The 17,209-nt window shown below is 44.9% G+C and overlaps 1 protein-coding gene across 2 annotated transcripts in view; it reads right to left on the reverse strand.

Moving 5' to 3' along the window:
- The window catches only part of LOC122555394 (Down syndrome cell adhesion molecule homolog), a 662,754-nt gene that overhangs the window by 157,087 nt on the left and 488,458 nt on the right, over nt 1-17,209 (reverse strand). For both annotated transcript variants that reach the window (XM_043701363.1, XM_043701364.1), the window contains exon 13: nt 4,009-4,105. In XM_043701363.1, coding sequence (XP_043557298.1) covers nt 4,009-4,105 — 97 coding nt within the window. The remainder of the gene's footprint in view (nt 1-4,008; nt 4,106-17,209) is intronic.

Genomic DNA, 17,209 nt, shown 5'->3' on the forward strand with positions numbered 1-17,209 from the left:
AGGCGGTGCTGAGTTCGAGGGATTTGACTGAGACAAGGTGGGGGGAGGGGAAATGAGGAAACTGCTGAAATCCACATTAATAGCATGTGTTTGCAGAGTCCCAAGTGGAATATGAGGCATTCTTCCTGTGGGTGTCGGGTGGTTAGTGTTTGGTGATGGATAAGGTCCAGGACCTGCATGTACTTTGTTGAGTGGGAGGGGGAGTTGGAGTGTTCAGCCATGGGACGGTGGGGTTGGTTGGTCCGGGTGTCCCAGAGATGTTCTCTGAAATGATCTGCAAGTTGGCATCCTGACTTCCCGATGTAGAGGAGACCACATCGGGTGCAATGGATACAGTAGATGATATTTGTGGAAATACAGGCAAATTTCTGACGCATGTGGAAGGATCCTTTCGGGCCTTGGGCGGAGGTGGGGGTGCACATTTTGCACTTGAAGGTGGCAGCTCAGATGGAAAGAGCAGATAATGAAACATACAGCATTTTAAAGTATACAAATTTAAAAATCACACAACACAAGGTTATAATCTTTGAGGAGAAAGTGAGGACTGCAGATGCTGGAGATCAGAGCTGAAAATGTGTTGCTGGAAAAGCGCAGCAGGTCAGGCAGCATCCAAGGAACAGGAGAATCGACGTTTCGGGCATAAGCCCTTCTTCAGGAATGAGGAAAGTATGTTTAGCAGGTTAGGATAAAAGGTAGGGAGGAGGGACTTGGGGGAGGGGCGTTGATGAAGGAACTGCTCTCCGAAAGCTAGTGCTTCCGAATAAACCTGTTGGACTATAACCTGGTGTTGAAAATGTGTTGCTGGAACAGCACAGAGAACAGGAGAATCGACGTTTCAGGCATAAGCCCTTCTTCCTGAAGAAGGGCTCATGCCTGAAATGTCGATTCTCCTGCTCCTTGGATGCTGCCTGACCTGCTGCGCTGTTCCAGCAACACATTTTCAACACCAGGTTATAGTCCAACAGGTTTATTCGGAAGCACTGGCTTTCGGAGAGCAGTTCCTTCATCAGCTAGATGTGGAGGTGAAGATCATTCTCACAGAATTTATAGCCAAAGGAATCCAGTGTCATGGAGATTTTATTTTAGAATTAGAATCCCCATAGCGTGCAAACATGTCCTTCAGCCCAACAAGTCCACACCGTCCTTCCAAAGAGTAAACCACCCAGGTCCATTCCCCTACTCTATATTTACCCCTGACTAATGCACCTAGCTTACACATCCCTGAACACTATGGGCAATTTAGCCTGGGTAATTCACCTAACCTGCACATCTTTGGATTGTGGGAGGAAACCCCCACAGACACGGAGAGAATGTGCAAAATCCACACAGACAGTCGCCCAAGGCTGGAAGCGAACCCAGGTCCCTGGCACTGTGAGGAAGCAGTGCTTCCCACTGAGCCACTGTACCACCTTTCTTACAGTAAACAATCTTAGTTTAAAACTTCAATTTTTTTTATAATGGGATTTGCTGGTTTCTGTTCAAATTACATTCTCAAGACAGTTCAGCTTTTTAAACAATAGGTATAAAGTCTGTCTGTGTCCCAATGCTATGTCAGACGAACAAACCCTCTGTATAGTTTTACAGAGTTTTACATGGATTCATGGAGTTTTTGAGCAAAATAAAATGTAATTCTTCAAAAATAAATTCACCCCATAAGCTTAAAATGTCTGTGCATATAGGAGCGGCAGACTGAGTGTGCATGTGAGTGTATGCATGTGCGTGAGAGCACGTGATAGCGTGTGTGTATATGCATGTAGGTATGTGTGTGTAAGCTTGGTTAGGGTGTACACTGCCTGGAAATGTGGTGGGGGCAAGTTTATTTGAGTTATTCAAGAGGATGATTATTTGGATAGAAATAGTGTGCAAGAATATGGGGTAAAATCAGGAGATTGGCACAAGGTAATGGCACTCATTTGAAATGCTAGTGCAGGCATGGTAGGCTAATTCTGCTCCATAACAATTCTATAATTCAGGTTACAAAAGTCAATTGACTGTGGGGAGAATACGAAAAGGATTAAAGATCAGTTTTATGCCCTTGATTGCGAAACAAAGAATGCGTTTTAGAAGGGGCTTTATCCTGATGATAACCTAACCATAGTCTCTAGATATCTGTCTCTGCTTTGCCATAGGCATACAAGTTGCAAAAGGACATTTAAGCTAGAAACATCAACATTGGTATGCCCTAAAAAGTGGAATTGGAAGAAAGTTGGCAGTTATGCAGAAGTTTGCAACAAAGCAGTGTTATTTTTCCCACTCTCTTTTTACGCTCCCGCTCTCACGCTGAGTGGCAGCTTTGTCTCAAAGACAACCAGTTGAAGAGATTTCTTGGTGAAGTATTATCAGAGAAATGGAGAAAGTTCCAGAAATCAGTGTCTCTGACCTCTTCAAGAACTTGAAATTTGGAGCTATTAGGTTGATCCAAAGACCTGGGTCTTGCAGATCATCCACCCAAACTGAAAATCTTCCATCCCTCTCCAACTGACAATAATCAGATCATTGACAGGAATGAAAAGAACTGCGAGGAGTCAATCTATTATTTATGAATATATGAACATGGAATAAGAGTAGGCCTTTGGTCCTTTCAGCATGCTTCCACCATTCAATGAGATCATGCCTGATCTGCTCCAAGATGGTAGTGGAGAAGCAATGCAGTATTCAGGCTGCTGAGCCTGGGACACATCTGCTTCTGTCCACTTGTCTTTCTTTCTCTTTTTCTTTCTTTTACTCTGTTTCCTATCTTTTTTCCATCAATGGCGTCTTCAGTAGAACATCGGTAAGAGGGCGGGAAGCATGGCAGCGACTGGATGGGAATGGCATGTTCCATGATTTGACAGCAGGAGCAATGGGCTTGAAGACCGTCTTCCAAGGGCCTGAGGGGGCAGTGGGTTCCGAGGGCCTGAAGGGGCAGTGGGAGTGGGTTCCGAGTGCCTGAGGGGTTAGTGGGAGTGGGTTCCGAGGGCCTGAGGGGGCAGTTGGAGTGGGTTCCGAGGGCCTGAGGGGGCAAAGGGTGCATGGATCTGCCAGAACACTGAGACTTGAGGCTTTAGGGCAGGAGGGAAAAAGTGAGGACTGCAGATGCTGGAGATCAGAGCTGAAAAATGTGTTGCTGGAAAAGCGCAGCAGGTCAGGCAGTATCCAAGGAGCAGGAGAATCGACGTTTCGGGCATAAGCCCTTCATTCCGTCGATTCTCCTGCTCCTTGGATGCTGCCTGACCTGCTGCGCTTTTCTAGCAACACATTTTTCAGCGTTAGGGCAGGAGGCCCACTTATCTTGTGGAGATAAGAATTTTAGATTCACAGCCCTCTCTCTTTCTCCTTGGCTCTGTTTTTGTTTTGTATTTCTGTGTTTTTTAATTCTGACTTTTGTTTCTTAGATGTTATTTTTTAAATTTGGGTTTTTGTACTTAAGCTGCCAGTGATTGATCACTTTACACACTTTTCACTGAACCCCTGTAGTTCTGTACTTGAGCGCACATGACAATAAAACCTAATGCTAAAAGTTTAACCTCACCTCTACATTCCTGCATATTCTTAATAGTCTTTCATCCTTTTGGTAATTAATAATCTATCTGAAATAACTGCACAAAGGCTGGTATCCTGTCACCGAGTCACCCTTTATTAACACACGAAAGGTCTTTGATTCTAGTACTGCCTCTTCAGAGGCAGCTCTCAGAGTGCCAGACACTCCTATTCATATCTATCAGCCAGGGTTCCCTGATTGGGCCAGGTTAACAGCCTCAGTTAGGGAACTCATATTCTGTGAGACCCAGCTGGTAACCTCATTATTACGATCATTCCAATGACTCCATATTCAGCTCAGTGTCGATTTTCTTTGTCTGATTAGGGTCTGATGAAGTGTGTTAGCTACATTAAACGATGGGCAAGGGTCAGAACATCTGCTGCACCATAAGGCTGGGAATGGTGTGTGGCAGAACGTAAGCATTTGACTTTCAAAATCAACTGTAGATTGTGGTGACTAGTAGCATACAATGTCACATTTCAATTTACCTTGCACCGTGAGCTGAATCAACCCTCGGTCCTCTCCGTACGAATTAATAGCATGGCAGGAGAAAAATCCGGAATCTCCCCGGACTGTTGGCGTAATCTGAAGAGTAAACAGACAGATCAAACAGTAGAGAGAAAATGATTTAGAGTAATGCTACTGCTGGAAATACAAAATAACAACAGAAATAGACAACAGGTTAACTAACATCTGAAAGAAGACAAGCCAGGTTAATGCTCTTCATCAGCATCTTCATGTTCTTCACATCTTCCTGACTTACTCAATAGAACTGCAATGGGCTATGTGGTTCATGGTTTAGATCAGAGCAGTGCTGGAAAAGCACAGCAGGTCAGGCAGCATCTGAGGAGCAGGAAAATCATCATTTCGGGCAAAGCTTTTGCCCAAAACGTTGATTTTCCTGCTCCTCGGATGCTGCCTGACCTGCTGTGCTTTTCCAGCACCACTCTGATCTAAACTCTGGTTTCCAGCATCTGCAGTCCTCACTTTTGCCTGTGTGGTTCATGGTGTCAGTGCCAACTCTTGGCAAGATCAATCCAGAACAAATCTCATGGTCCCACTCTCCTCCATAAACCCGTGTGCTCCACTGCCTCAAATCTTCATTCGACTTTCCCTTAAAAGATTCCCTGTGATGAAAGAGAAGTTTCATGCTCCAACTATCCTTTGCAAAGGGAAATTCTCCTGACCCCCTTTCTCTTCAGTCTTCCCGGTGACAGACCTAAATTGTCCATCCCCTTGCTGCTGACTTTGCTCACTCCTGCAATGCCTTCAGAACGAGACTCAATTAACTCTCTCCGTAGTTTTCTCTGCTCAAATGGAAACAGTCCCAGCAGCCCAGCTTCCTCCTCAAACTAGAAAGATCTGAATTAAATTCTTGGCCTTCGGATATTGTGGCAAGAATTCATTTTGACTATTTCTGGCAGCGTTTCACTAACTAATTCAGTTAAGTCCTTGGGGTTTGATCCTCAGCCATGTTTGAAGGGCTTTGGCTGTTGGTGTCTCTCTCTCTCTCTCACTGGCAGCTCAATTCACACTGATTCATATCCCAAGACACTCTTTCCCATGGTATAAATAATTGTTCCTGACATTGTGCTTGCATTGATGATCTTTTTCTCTGAAAGTAAAGGCAATTAGCTGTATCTACAAAAACAGTACCCAACCAATCATTGTGTATTCATTCCAATTCAAGGTGGGCTTTCCCTTTAGAACAAAGGCCGTAGAAGCATCACTTATAACATCATGCTGAAATCAGGTGATCAGTGTTTATATCGACGCGTTAGGGTTGTCAGTTCTCCAGTATTGCACAGGAACCCTCCTGAATTAGGGATGAGCACCCCAGCCATCACTCAGGACACTTTTGTCTTTTATATTTCTTACCTGAGTATCACCCACGCACCCTGTTCTCATCTAATAGCAGCTATGGTCACAGTTACCCCTGCTTAACAGAATCCCTACAGTGTGTAAGCAGGCCATTTAGCCCATCGAGTCCACACCGACCCTCCAAAGCGCATCCCACCCAGACCTACATCCCCTACCCTATCCATGTTACCCTTCATTCCCATGGCTAATCCACCCAGCCTGCATATTGCTGGACACTACCAGCAATTTAACACAGCCGGTCCACCTAACCTGCACATCTTTGGACTACTGGAGGAAACTGGAGCACCCGGAGAAAACATGCACAGACATGGGAGAATGTACAAACTCCACACAAACAGTCACCCAAGCGTGGTATTGAACCTATGGCCCTAGCGCTGTGAAACAGCCGTGCTAACCACTGAGCCACTGTGTTGCCCAATGTTGCGCCATGTCACATTATCCCCACTCTTCTCTCATGCTGAACAAAGACAGCATCCCCCCCCCAACCTTCTCCACTTTGAGATGGACTGAAAATGGGATTGACTGATGTCAGAATACCCAGGAATCTGGAGGTGGGGGCAAGTGGGGAGAATGACAGGTGAAGTGAAAGGTGGTGGAGGTGAGAGTTGGAAGAGAGTGCACAGGAACTAGAGGGTAGCAGATTGTGAATATGGCTTACAGGGAAGGGTTGGAGAACAGGGACCTCGATGACAACAGCTCAGAACAAGGGGGAAACACTGGTATTTCACTGACAAAGAAACAGGTAAGGATCATGGACAGACTACAAAGTTGGGAAATTGATTTGGGAATAAAGCCTGACTGACAATTAGCTCAAATTTGAAGACTTTGTCCTTTGGTGGAGGAGAGATGATGATATTTTATTTTTAGGTGCAGTGTATTATAAAAACTTATGCTGAATTGCCTGAAAGCAGATTCAATAGCAACTTTTGAAAATTTGTTGGGTACCTACCTGAAACTGAGATACGGGGCTATGGGAAAAGTGCAAGAGAGCAGCATTAATTTGGGCGGCATGGTGGCACAGTGGTTAGCACTGCTGCCTCACAGCGCCAGAGACCTGGGTTCAATTCCTGCCTCAGGCGACTGTCTGTGTGGAGTTTGCATATTCTCCCCGTGTCTGCGTGGGTTTTCTCCGGTTTCCTCCCACAGTCCAAAGATGTGCAGGTCAGGTGAATTGGCCATGCTAAATTGCCCATAGTGTTAGGTAAGGGGTAGATGTGTAGGGGTATGGGTGGGTTGCGCTTCGGCGGGGCGGTGTGGACTTGTTGGGCCAAAGGGCCTGTTTCCACACTGTAAGTAATCTAATCACCACAAACAATTAATCCATATACACCCTGTCTCACATTTATTTGGTAAAAACTGATCACAGCCCTTCTCAAAAATCCACACCTGAGGAGAAATAAGCTAAGGTTAGTCCTGTCCTGATCCACTAATGAGCTAAAGTTAGAGCCCCAACTATTTTAAGCAGCATTTGAGGCACTCCAGTGTGTTCTACGCCAGAACGCTGAATGGTAAAAGGTAGATCTGAAGCCCATCTTTGCATAATGGGCGCCAGAGACCCGGGTTCAATTCCCGCCTCAGGTGACTGACTGTGTGGAGTTTGCACGTTCTCCCCGTGTCTGCGTGGGTTTCCTCCGGGTGCTCCGGTTTCCTCCCACAGTCCAAAGATGTGCAGGTCAGGTGAATTGGCCATGCTAAATTGCCCGTAGTGTTAGGTAAGGGGTAAATGTAGGGGTATGGGTGGGTTACGCTTCGGCGGGTCGGTGTGGACTTGTTGGGCCGAAGGGCCTGTTTCCACACTGTAATGTAATCTAATCTAATCTAATAATCAAGAAGCTTTTACTCACAGACACACATTGCAAACATGAACCTCCAATACAAAACCATCACAGTTTCAGCGTGCTCTTATTTTTTTAATCAATCTTTTTTTGAACATATGACACACTTCCATGATCATCTCATTCTGAGGTGGGACGTAAACCTGAATGAGTGGCTTAGAGGTAAGGACACTACCACTGTGCAACCAGAACCTTTCTCCTCTGGTATATATTTGAGTAAAAATGCACTCTTGGCTAACATATGATTTAATTAAATACTCAGTTGCTATACAATTAGCACAGGATGAGATGTGAAGAGGATTCAGGATAGCATGTACATGTGCACAAACTACTGTGTGTGATTTTTGCCTTGCAAAGTTATTTGATTTATTTATTTACTGTCATTTGTATTTTGTTAAAAAAGATAGTTTTACATAGTGCTGCCACTCTCTGGCGCCATCTCTAAACACAGAAAAAATAAATCAAATCACAGAAAAATAATATAAAGGCAAAAAATGAAGAAATACAGAAAAAGTATCCAAATTTACAGTTCTTCTTATAAAGTGCTCAGTCATGGCCCTGGTGGCCAGGCATGACTCCCCTTCACTGCGCCACCAACGCTAGAATGAAAGTCACCACTATCTTGGCTCCAAAGGTGCCCTCGCTACTATGAGTCCTCACTAGGCTTCACTAACGCTGTCCATTACTGCACCGGTCCAAACTTGACTCCACCCCCACCATGAGGCTGCGACAACGCAGCTGTTGCTGAGGCTGCCGGGTCTTGTATTGGGCCCAAACTCACCTCCGCCTCCATGAATCCACCGATTTAGACATTTCCGTGAACCCAAAATTGCTTCCACTGTAGCAGCCATGAGTCGGCACTAGGACCACCTCAACAATGCAGAAGATGCTAGGAAGTAGAACTCACCTCCAACATAGCTGCTACAAGTCCAGGCTCACTCGAGTCCACGCTGCTGGTCCTAGCCGAGTCTGCACTGCTGGGCCTACTTGAGTCTGCACTGCTGGGCCTTTCCATGTCTACACTGCTGGACCTTCCCGAGTCCACGCTGCTGGGCCTACTCGAGTCTTCACTGCAGGGCCTACACAAGTCTGCACTGCTTGGCCTTTTCATGTCTGTACTGCTGGACCAATTCGAGTCTGCACTGCTGGGCCTACCCGAGTCCACGCTGCTGGGACTACCCGAGTCTGCACTGCTGGGCCTTTCCTTTACTGCACTGCTGGGCCTACCCGAGTCCACGCTGCTGGGCCTACTCGAGTCTGCACAGCTGGGCCTACCTGAGTCCACGCTGCTGGGCCGACACGAGTCCATGCTGCTGAGCCTACTCGAGTCTGTACACTGGGCCTACCCAAGTCCATGCTGCTGGTCCTACACGTTTATACTGTTGAGCATACCCGAGTCTGCACTGCTGGGCTTTTCTGTGTCTGCACTGCTGGACCTACCTAAATCTGCTCTCCTGAGCGTACTTGAATCTGCACACATGGAGAAAGTGAGGACTGCAGATGCTGGAGGTCAGAGCTGAAAATATGTTGCTGGAAAAGCGCAGCAGGTCAGGCAGCATCCAAGGAGCAGGAGAATCAACGTTTCGGGCATGAGCCCTTCTTCAGGATTCCTCTGCACACATGGGCCTACCTGATTCTGCACGGCTGGGCCTACCTGATTCTGCACTGCTGGGCCTACCAGAATGTGCACTGCTGGGTCTACCCAAATCTGTACTGCTAGGCCTATCTGATTCTGCACTGCTGGTCTTACCCGAGTCTGCACTGCTGGGCCTACCCGTATCTGCACTGCTGGGCCTACCTGATTCTGCACTGCTGGGCATACCCGGATATGCACTGCTGGGTCTACCTAATTCTGCACTGCTAAGCATACCCAGATCTGCACTGCTGGACCTACCCGGATTTGTACTGCTGGGTTTACCCATGTCTGCACTGCTGGGCCTACCTGAGCACACGCTGCTGGGCTTAGTGAATACACGCTGCTGGGCCTACTGAGTACGCACTGCTGGGCCTATCCAGGTCTGTGCTGCTGGGCCTCCTTGAATCCGCACTACTGGGCCTACCTGAGTCCATGCTGCAGGGCCTACTCAAGTTCACACTGCTGGGCCTACTTAGTTTTGTGCTGCTGGGCTTACTCGGTTTTGTGTTGCTGGGCCAACCCGAGTCCATGCTGCAGGGCCTAATTGAGTCTGTGCTGCTGGGCCTACTTGAATCCACACTACAGGGTCTACTCAAGTCCACGCTGCTGGGCCTATGCAAAAATGTGCTGCAGGGCCTACCAGAGTGCACACTGCAGGGCCTACCTGAGTGTGTGGTGCTGGGCCTACTTGAGTCCACACTGCTGGGCCTCCATGAGTCTGTGCTGCTGGGCCTACCTGGGTCTGTGCTGCTGGGCCTACCTGTGACCATGCTGCTGGGCCTACTTTGTCCGTGCTGCAGCGCCTGCTCGAATCTGCACTGCTGGGCCTACCTGAGTGTGTGCTGCTGAGCCTACCTGAGTTCACTCCTGGGCCTACTTGAGTCCATGCTGTTGGGCCTACTTGAGTCTGCACTGCTGGCCCTACCCAAGTCCACGTTGCTGGGCCTACCCAAGTCTGTGGTGCTCGGTCTACTTGAGTCTGCACTGCTGGGCCTACCCGAGTCCATGCTGCTGGGCCTATTTGCTACCGCCAATGTCATCACCTCAACTGAGTTTTTTACCAAGAGGTAAGTAAAAGAAAATGAAAGAAAAAAAATCGAGACAAGAGATGAAAAAAGAAAAGAAACAAAGAGAAGAGTGGACGGAGTGGACGAGCCCTCAGCTCAGAAGCTCTACTCCACTGCCACCTTCCTGAAATCTTCTTGGGACTAAGCTGGAAGAAATGACAGGAAGAAAGAAAGGTACCTTAAAATGAAAGCAAGCAACTGTGGATGTGGGCGGCACAGTGGCTCAGTGGTTAGCACTGCTGCCTCACAGCACCAGGGTCCCAGGTTTGATTCAGGCCTTGGGTGACTGTCTGTGTGGAGTTTGCACATTCTCCCCGTGTCTGTGTGGGTTTCCTCCAGGTGCTCTGGTTTCCTCCCACAGTGCAGGTTAGGTGAATTGGCCGTTAAATTGCCTGTAGTGTTCAGTGCATTAGTGAGAGGGAAATGGGATTGGGTGGTTTACTCTTTGGAGGGTCGGTGTGGACTTGTTGGGCCGAAAGGCCTGTTTCCACACTGTAGGGAATCTAATCTGAATTGAAAACTGCAAGTGCTTGAAAAATTCATCATCTGACAGCAAAATAACCTCTATAGAAGAGTCAGATTGGAATCAAAACATTAATTCTGCTCTCTCTTGTTAAGATGCTGCCATGTAAGGCACATTACTGTACATGCTCAGTATAGGAGAAAGTGAGGACTGCAGATGCTGGAGATTAGAGCTTACAAATGTGTTGCTGGAAAAGCGCAGCAGGTCAGGCAGCATCAAAAGAGCAGGAGAATCGACGTTTCGGGCATAAGCCCGAAACGTCGATTCTCCTGCTCTTTTGATGCTGCCTGACCTACTGCGCTTTTCCAGCAACACATTTTTATGCTCAGTATAGGCCCAACTCACACTGAATAAAGCTGCAAAGCAATTTGGAACAAGCTCAAAGACACATCAGGCACTGCTAAAAACACAATTTTGTTAATGCCCCATGTGTAACACTGTTGGTTGCTTTGTAAACATTAGTTATCATGCTAAGGGGAACAGAAGCCTCTCTAACTATAAAGAGTTGGTCAGAAGCCTGTACTTTTGTATAATAACCTGAATTCACCATACCCTTGTTTGAGAGGTACATATGCAGATTAATACATAGTGCTGTGTTTTGTTAAAAACACTTACACTGACGCACACACACAACCCAAGGCTGCTGGAAGCAACATCAAGCCAGCCTGCTCAATACAGCTTCAGAAAGGCTGACATTGATGGTGAGTGACAGTCCAGATTACACAGACATCTAATTAAGAATAACATCCATTACCGTTTCCACACTGAGACATGGAATGAATTTATGTATGGCTGTTTGAAAAGACATGGCACTAAAACCAAATTATTAACTCAATGAGTAGAAAACAGGGTTACATTTTAAGTGTTAGCCCTCCTAGCAATGGGAATTGTGTGGGAGGACTGAAAATTGGGATCTAAACCCCAATCCCCTCCCCAGTCTACATGTCCATCCAAATGAATCAGAATAGTCTCTGGAGTCCATCACAATTCACCGCTTTCTGGAGTCTGCCTTTCAGCTCCTCAAGCCAGCTCTGCTCCACCATTACCTGATATCTGATCTATATCTTACCTCCTTTCAGTCTTCCCTGCTCCCCAATACCCTCCTCCAAACAAAAGCCATGTTTTGATACACTCATGGGAGTTGAGCATCACTGGTCAGTATTTATTGTCCATTTCTTGTCAAAATCAATCTGGAAAGGTCCAATTATCCCAGAAAATTCTGTCACTATTGTGCAGCCCAAAAATTGGACATTAGAATTTCAGATTGCTACCTGGTCTGACTCCAATCATAGGATTAGAGTGATGCTGGAAAAGCACAGCAGTTCAGGCAGCATCCGAGGAGCAGGAAAATTGACGTTCATGGGGACAGTGCTGAGCTGGAAGTTTGGAACTGGGATGAGGTGGGGGAAGGGGAAATGGGGAAACTGGTGAAGTCATAGGATTATGTCCCTCTACTTGAGCTAAAAATCTTCTCAAAACTTGCTAACATTAGTCCCTTTATTCTTATCCCCTTCACTATAGAAATAGATGTTCCAATCTACCCCTTTTAATATGACAAACTGAACACTCCCACTTCCAGTCATCTACATTCTTTTGTTGGATCTGCAAACTCATAAACTGTCTTCTACAAGTAACGCAATGAAAAATGTCAGGAATGCTTTTGGATTTTATGATCCCGTGCTGTTCTTAAAAAATTCTATTATTCTTCCTGTAGAAGTCAAAAATAATCATACTGCCAGAATCCCAAGTATTATTAGACCTTCCTTTAATCATGTAGTAAATCCATGAAGGGTTAATCATTTAAACTGACAGACTTAATTGCATTGCCAGAGAAATTGATTTTCTTTCCTTGTCTCCTCGTTGTGATTGGGAGAAAATTGTCCAAGGCTTCAAAATGAAGGTCTGAGGCACTTTCAGAATCACTGATGACAGGGGTCAGGACAGGAGGTTGTTATAGTAACCATGTCAAAAAAGATTCTACTCGCTGCTAGCATGTTTGAAGTAAGAAAGGAAGATTAAAAAGAAAATCGAGACTGCCATTGCTCTAAATCATTGAAGACCCAAAGAGCAGAGAAAGAGGGAACAAAGAAAGCAATTGGTTGAGAGATCAAAGCAGTGAATTGATTATTTTTGGATTAATCAATAGATTAACATTAAAGTGGATTCCTTGTGTATCCATTGATTTTCTTTCGTCCTACAATTGTGCACATTCTAACCTCTCAGGGACAATGCCTTTGAAACTGGTCTCTGAAGTGCCTTTCCGATGCAGTCATTACATGAATAGGTGCAACACATCGATTCCATGCATGGCCAATACAAAATTCACGAAAGTGCCTTTTTTTGTCTTCCTCTGGTCTCCTCTTTCGATGAGCCTGAGGGATGCTGGAAGCATGGCTCCATTGTGCTAGGGAGAGATTTGTAACATAAAGATTGTGGTAGTGAGGGGCAACTTTGAACCCAGGGATACTAGTGGACAGTCACCAATGGTAAACTCACACAGCACAAGTCACAGGATAGAGAGTATTTGATTCAGCATAAACCACCCAGAGAGGCAAGCCAGTCAAAAGAACAGTAATATTTGGAAGTGAACATGTTTGTCATATCAGAGTGCTGTTTTGAAGTATACAAGTCAAGGCGAACCATCTACAAGTTTTACTTGTTTGTTTTATTCTGCATGTCTTTGCTTTCCTAGTCAGCACACTTCCGCTGTGCCACTAGAAATGAAATATCCGAGCGATCAGAATTTAAATGTTAGTCAGGAGATAATGATATGTTTTCAAAATACTGGCCTTCAGTGGACAGTAAGTAGTGCCTCAGAGTGTGGGTGTGATGTGCTTCTATGAAAAGCTGACAGACTGTTGCAAAGAGCTCAACTTCTGGCAAGAACTACAAATAGATGGTGCAGTACACTGGTTTGCAAAATGAAAACTATCACTGGAAGGATTTCAGTTAAATGGAAAGATTGGGGAAGATGAGATTGTTAACTTTCTCTGCTGTAAACTGCAGGCAAGACCTGCAAGAAACTATGCCTGCTGGCAAATGGGTTAGTGCCCAGAGGTTCAAATAACTGGCTAAAGGGAAAAGGATGGAGAATAATTAACAGAAACAATTAACAAGATGTTTGCATCGCTTGCATTACACTTCATCTCTGGTCAAATTTAGCAGTCAAATGCAAAGTTTTCCTTCAATTTCACTGTTGCTGTTCTCTAACTGAAATCACTGACTTAATTGCTATTGTTTGATCTCCTATTCATTCGATTTTTGATCCTGAATGGGGATGTAAATTGGGCCTCAAAATGCTGATCTTGCTGTTTTTTTTTTAACCGGTTAAAATAAAATTATTGGCCTCCTTGACCTGATGTTATTTTCATATGGAATTTTGGCAGGGCTGAGTACCTCGAGTTCAAAACAGAAGCATCTCTTCGGAGGCTGGGCTCACCATTGTGAGGAGCACAGGAAAACTGTATTGCCTCCCACTCACAAAATGGGCATGGCTTTTGGATGCGCTAAAAAAAAGCATCTTCTCAGTGAATTTATCACCACTGAGGAACATTTGCTAAGACGCCAGAGTTATTCTGAAATGGTAAGTATAAATAATTGCATATTTTTAAATGTCACTGCTTCCTGCTCTACTGTAATGTAGACATGATTTTAATCCAGTCAATCACCATTCTGTAAGTTTGAACGTTAGTTATAGTACCTTTTGCCATTGGATAAAGGACAATAATGCATTAGAATTCTTTTAGGAAAGATCTGTCTTGCTACCATTTCCTATGCTGTAATTTAAACGGACCAATAGCTCAACCTGTTTATAGAGAAAAACATGCTATGAAAGTTGAGTTAAACCTCTGCACCCATTCCCCTCTATTGGTTGGTACGCACTCTGAGCTGAAATTACAATAGGAACGTTTTCTGTCCATTGCAAAAAATATTGTTCTGGCAGGTGTAGCCTGTAGCAAGGGTTGAAGAGGCACAGGGTGATGAGTGAGGATCTGTGGGGTGGCATGGGTAGCGGGTAGAGTGAGGACACGTGCAGTCAGAGAGGGCATGACTGATGAGTATGCGTTGAGGAGAAATGGGCCATCTGAGGTGGTTTGGGAGGTGGCTGGGAAGTAAGGGGGGAGGGGTTTAGAGCACTTTAAAATGATATCAGAGGCTGAGAAAGGAGGTTACCCTTCTAATCAAATCCATGCTTCTTGGACACTGTGTCTCACAGCTTGCAAAATGCACCAGCGACCTTGTTAGAAAGGACAAAAAGAAAAATCCCTGACAAATTCCCTCTTGGGTTGGGTGCATGCCTAGAAAAGGTGCAATAAGTGCACGGGCCAGGTAGTCTCACACAGACTCCTGGGTCCTAACCTTTAAACATGTGATAATTCGCGCTTAAAATTTAACAGATAACTTTCAAATAAAGAGGTATTCCATCAGCTCAGGCAGTCAAAATAAAGTCTAAATTTTGGTCATTTGAGAATGATTCAATTCAATTATTATGACAAAATAAGGACATAGAACTAGTAGCAGGCCATCTGACCTCTCAGACCCGCCCTGCCTTTCAATAAAATCATGGCTGATCTTATCATGCACTCAGTTCCACTTACCCATCTACTCACCATAACTCTTAATTCCTTTACTGCCCAGAAATCTATCTTTGCCATAAAACCATTCTATGAGGTAGCCTCAACCACTTCACTGGGCAGGGAAGTCCACAGATTCACAACCCTTTGGGTGAAGAAGCTCCTCCTCAATTCAGTCCTAAATCTGCTCCCCCTAATTTTGAAGCTATGCAAGTTCTAGTTCTAACTTCACCTGCCAGTGAAAACAACCTCCCTGCTTCTACCTTATCTATTCCCTTTAATAATTTGATATGTTTCTATAAGAGCCCTCCTCATTTGCCTAAATTCCAATGTGTATAGTCCAAATTTACTCAGCCTCTCCTCATAAGCCAACCCTCTCAACTCCGGAATCAACCTAATGAACCTCCTCTGCACCCCCTCCAGTGCCAGTACATCCTTTCTCAAGTAAGGAGACCAAACTGTACATAGTACTCCAGGTGTAGAGTATTCTTCATACATGGAAGCCATGGGTGTCTGACTGAAATAGTACACTTTACTATTTTCCAGAAAAATGTAATTGCATTAGCAATCTTGATAGACAATGGAATTAAGTATTAGGAATGGTCTATGACAGACAGACAATCCAATATTGCATCACCTCTTCAGGGCCATCACTCATTTTGAGCTCCAAAGAGTTTACTTAATTTCGTGAAAGTAAAGGAGTGACCTATTAACATAGAATAACTTCAGCATGTGGAACACACTGTCAGAGAGTTAGTGGGCAGTAACACAGGGTGCACCAATCTTTATGAATGGGATAGACAAGTGACTGAAGGGAACAGCAGTGAGGAGGTCTGGGAACTGGATGGTGATCAAATTAGGGGCACTGATCATGTGGAGGTTGAACTCCAGCAGGATTCAGACAAGTTAAATCCATGTTGACATTTTGACTTAAAAACTCTAATTCTGGTCCTTTAAAGTTAAGTTCTCTGCCTCTAGCTTGCACTTTCCAGCTCGTCCCACTAGAAGTAAAGGGCAAATGGGATGGCAAAGAATTTAATCTGCCAATTTGATCACAGAAATGACAATCATTGTAGAGGATGAATGTCAGTCAGAATGTTCACCCCCATTGCTTGTGATCACAAAGCAATCACCATATGAATTATAAAATATTATTTGAGGCTTGCAGCAACCAGCGTTCGAAGCAGCCAGTGTCTCTACAGAGTTTCAAGACTCCAACGCCCCTATTGATTTGTGTTGTCTGGGATCTGTTGTAGTTTTCAATCCATGTTGGCTGAAGACCGTAGCATCCATTAAGAGTATTGTTAAAGCAGTTATCTGAGATTGCACTGTCAATGCATGATACAGGAATGGGAACCAGAGCATCTCAGGCTGATTAAGATACTCTGCTAGGCCCATTACTTCGATAGGTTGCATCTTGCAAACCTGTGAAATAACTGGAGAATTGAAATTCATTAGGAATCTGTAAGCTGCCTTGTGATGTTTTACTAAAATACCATATCATTTGTTGTTGCTGTTATGTCGAAGCAGTTTAATATCAATGATAGAACATCAACAAAATCTGCAAACTCCCTTGCTAACAGCACTGCAGGTGTCCCTACATACAATTTTACTTTTTAATTCATTCCTGGGATGTGGACATTGTGGGCCGGGCCAGCTTATATTACCCATCGCTAATAGCCTCTTAATTGGAGTGGCTTGCTAGGGCCATTTCAGAGGGCAGTTAAGAGTCAATCACATTACTATGGGGTTGGAGTCATGTGTAGATCAGACTGAATTTAGATCTCTTTCACTACAGGCCATTACTTAATCAGCTGGAATTTTACAACAATTGACCTGCTTCCATACTCACCATTCAGGTTGTTCAATTCCAGATTTTTCTTGAATTCAAATTTCACCATCTGACACAGTGAGATTCAAATCCATGACACTAGAACATTATAACCTGGGTCACTGGATTGCTACAATTCTCATTACAAAGAGGCATAGATAAGCTGCAAATCTGGTCTGAGAAACGGAGTTTAATATGGAAGAGTGTGAGGTGATTCACTTTGGAAGGAGTGACAGGAAGGCAGAGTACTGGGCTAATGGTAAGATTCTTGGTAGTGTAGATGAGCAGAGAGATCTCGGTGTCCATGTACATAGATCACTGAAAGTTGCTACCCAGCTTGAC

Source organism: Chiloscyllium plagiosum, chromosome 12 (genome assembly GCF_004010195.1).
Source record: "Chiloscyllium plagiosum isolate BGI_BamShark_2017 chromosome 12, ASM401019v2, whole genome shotgun sequence".
NCBI classification, from domain to species: domain Eukaryota; kingdom Metazoa; phylum Chordata; class Chondrichthyes; order Orectolobiformes; family Hemiscylliidae; genus Chiloscyllium; species Chiloscyllium plagiosum.